The 3457-nt window shown below is 41.6% G+C and overlaps 1 protein-coding gene across 1 annotated transcript; it reads right to left on the bottom strand.

The window, feature by feature from the left end:
* Nucleotides 1-443: 443 nt before the first annotated feature.
* Nucleotides 444-1990, bottom strand: LOC100059563 (E3 ubiquitin-protein ligase Hakai). The gene is given in 3 exon segments (XM_014728891.3): nt 444-1582; nt 1584-1702; nt 1705-1990. Coding segments are annotated over 3 exon segments (1449 nt in total). The 3' UTR covers nt 444-538.
* Between the last annotated feature and the right edge of the window lie 1467 nt (nt 1991-3457).

Genomic DNA, 3457 nt, shown 5'->3' with positions numbered 1-3457 from the left:
AAATAATTCTCTATCATTTAGCTGTCTGCCTTACAGTATATTCTAGATTTTCACTTGTAGGATTTTTATTGTACTTTGTGAAATTAGTAGTAAAACATGGTTTTTTAAAAAAACAGTATGTGACTGTGCTTAAATTCACATAAAAATGGCATTTTTACAACCATATTGAAATTTAAACCTTTGACACAGGTTAACAAAATAATCACAAAAAAATAAACAAAAACAATACTTTTGAAAGTGGAACAATGCACACTTATTTCAGGAATTCATATTACAAAAGGTCACCTCTGGGTCAATTTCCCACACTAAGGGAACAAAGTTGTTAAAATACAGCTATGCTCAGCTGAGCCATTTATCCACACTACGTTACAGAACTTGAAATAAATGGTAAAGTCAAGGCTTAAACCATTTTAAGAGACAAGATCCTCAGTGTTTTACAGCTTTTCCTTCCCAAAATGGTCAAAGTTTAATTAAAAGATTGACTATATTTAAGGTTTTTTCCTTATCAGCTCTTCAGTTCAAAATACTATTATCATTGTTAATATGGTCTATATCTTGTCTGATCTGAATGTGAGCCAGGCAGTGGAAATGGGGAAGGTGGAGCTTGCATTGGTGGAGGAGGTAAATGTTCTTTTGATACACGCCATATACCAGGATTTGTTCCATCTGGTTGTGTAAATGGAGGGCTCAGAGTTTCTTGTTCTTCAATGAACTTGGATAAAGAGTTAGGATTACAACGGTTCAAAGGGAATTCCCTTACAGGTGGACCACCATTTTGAGACAGAGGAGACCTTGGAGGAGGAGGAGTAATATAAGGTGGCACCTGGGCAATAATACATCCAGAGGAAGAAGTCATTGGTGATGGATCAGAAGTCATGGGTGGAGGCGGCACTTAACTGCAAACCAGGTGAGGAGTACCTGAATTCTGGAGAGAATATGACATTGGATGGCTTGGTAGTGGTGGAGGAGATGGAGGTGGTACGTGTTGCTCCGGAGGCATCATATGAGAAGGGCATGATATCACTGGTTGACTTTGATATGCAAGATGATGGTGAGCAGGTGCTGGGGCAGGAGATGATGGTTCTTTAGCACCAAAATTTGAATCATCCTGAATAGGGATGATTATTAAACTGCTGCGTTCTCTTGTTGAAATACTAATGGTTTCCTGATGGACCAAAGAAGGTGGGGGTGGAGACAATTCTGCTAGACGGGCACAAAGATCCCCATGTGGCTGATTATCATGCGTGTGTGGCACATATTCCACAAGAGGTGGTGAGATCATGGTGTGCTGCTCTGACGGAATACGGCTCATATGGTTCTTGTCTAGCAGCATTTCAGGGATTTCAGTTGTTGGTGAGGCAATACAAGGATGAACTTCTTCAAGTGGAGCACAGGTAAGTTTTCCAGCCCTCTTATGGCAGAGGTTGATAAGAGCTTGTAAGTCTCTTTGAGACAAATATGTCCTCTTGCATCCTTGGACAGTGCCACACAAGAAGACAGAACCTCATGTACACTCCTCAATTTGCAGCACAGGAATACCACAGCCTGGACACATCTTACTGCTGTTTAGTTTTTGTTTTGTTTTTGTTGTATAAATTAGTACAGTCATAGCAAAAAGCAGGCTTGTACAGAATCATTCGCCCATAGATTTTAATAAGCAAATCATATTTGTCACAGAAATTAAGTGGTGAATCATCCTTTCACCTATCACGTTTATCTAAAAGTCTTCCCAAAGGCATTTGGGAAATTTTTTCTTTTTTCCCAATGGTTCCCCTCCTTTACAGTCATACTGCCCTTATTTGTCACATTCAAATTCTTCTTCACCAGCAGGCAGCCCGCTCACAGTCCTTTGAGTTTGAGACACAGATTTGCCTTTGCTAACTTGCTTGGAGATGAGCTTTAAAGGAATTTGTCTTCAAACATCAAGGCCACCTGATGATCCAGAACTCTCAGTGCCTGGTAACCCATTAAGAGTGTCAGCGTGATCCATGTTTTAGCTCTCAAGGGACCTGGGAGCCGAAGTCAATGACTCCGCATGCACAGCACAACCTTCCTGAGCCCAGGAGGTGGACGTGAGATCAGATCGCTCCCATGCCCGGTGTAGCTTTGACCTCCAGGTGCTTCCTTCCCCTCTCCCCTGCCCTATCCCACCACTTTGGGGAGGAAGTCAGGCAGAGTTTGGACAAGGGGAGAAAGAGCTTCAGTGTTGAGGTTGTTAAGGCCGCTCTTCATGTGCCATAAGAGAAAGTGGCCTTGAACTGTGGAAAAAGAGACTGATGGGGATGGGGATGGAAGGGGAGGGCAACAGTAGCCAAAAGAATAAGCGCCATTCAGGCCCCACAGAGTGTTGCCTTCTGGGACTGCCTTATTTATTTTTATCCTATTGTATTTTTATAAACTGCCCTAAATCCCTCAATGGTGTGTGTGTGTATGTGTGTATACAGGCATATTCACACACACACACACCCCTTTAAGATTTTATCATGATACAATGAATTTATAATCACCTTTGTCTGAAGGAAGGGAGTACTGTATTTATCTTATCAAGGAAGAATCATGTAAAAAGTAGTGAACATGGTAATTTCACAGGGCTAGACATTTGCTCTTGCTTAAAGAATGATTATGGCTATTTAGGCCAAATTTCCCCAGGTCTTACCTTTCTGCAAGTAGAAACTGGACCACAAAAATAGCAACAAACCATTTTTACTTGGCTCCACCCCTACCCATGATTGTAGCTCCTGTACACCTCACGGGGTCTCTTCTGAATGTGCAGACATTCACCCTTTTGGCTTTGCCAACTGTCAAGTCTCCCAAAAAACACCAGAGAAAACATTTATCAATCACAGTGAAGTTTTTTAGACTTACTGTAGTATGGACAACACTACCTTAACAGAGTCCAAATAGCGTCTCAGAAGGGAGATGGCAGGGTAGGATACTAGGGACTGGGCGGGCTGATTCTAGGGCAGGTCCTGCAAGGTGAATTGGGCAGATTTATAACATGGCAGCTAGGGACTGGTAGGCAGAGAGAGGTGAGAATATTGAAGTGAGTATTGATAGGGAATATGTTATTCTTGTTAAGTAAATTCTTTTTGTTGGCTCACAATTTTATCTTTCAGGAAAAAGTATTTCCTGGAACACGCAGCTAAGTTTGCTTATTCTCAGAATTAATATAGGAACAGAAAACTATTCCCAGTCCCATTATTGTTTTACATGGTGACTGCGAATTATGTTGGTTTTGTTTTCTCTGGTCTGGCTTGTTGGAGTGCTGATTCTTGGCTACACCAATGGTGAAAACACAACAATGCCCAGATAATCACCAAAGTCACCAGTGCCCACCAATGCTCAAAGTCATTGCTGCCCCAGCAAAGAAACAATACTCGCTGAAGATGCTGCTAAGTCCAAGAAGATAAATGCACTTTTTTGCCCTCTTTTCTTTCACTCTATTACATGGGCTACA

This window comes from Equus caballus, chromosome X, assembly GCF_041296265.1.
Source record: "Equus caballus isolate H_3958 breed thoroughbred chromosome X, TB-T2T, whole genome shotgun sequence".
Taxonomy (NCBI): Eukaryota; Metazoa; Chordata; class Mammalia; order Perissodactyla; family Equidae; genus Equus; species Equus caballus.
This window is presented reverse-complemented; position numbering and strand designations above follow the sequence as displayed.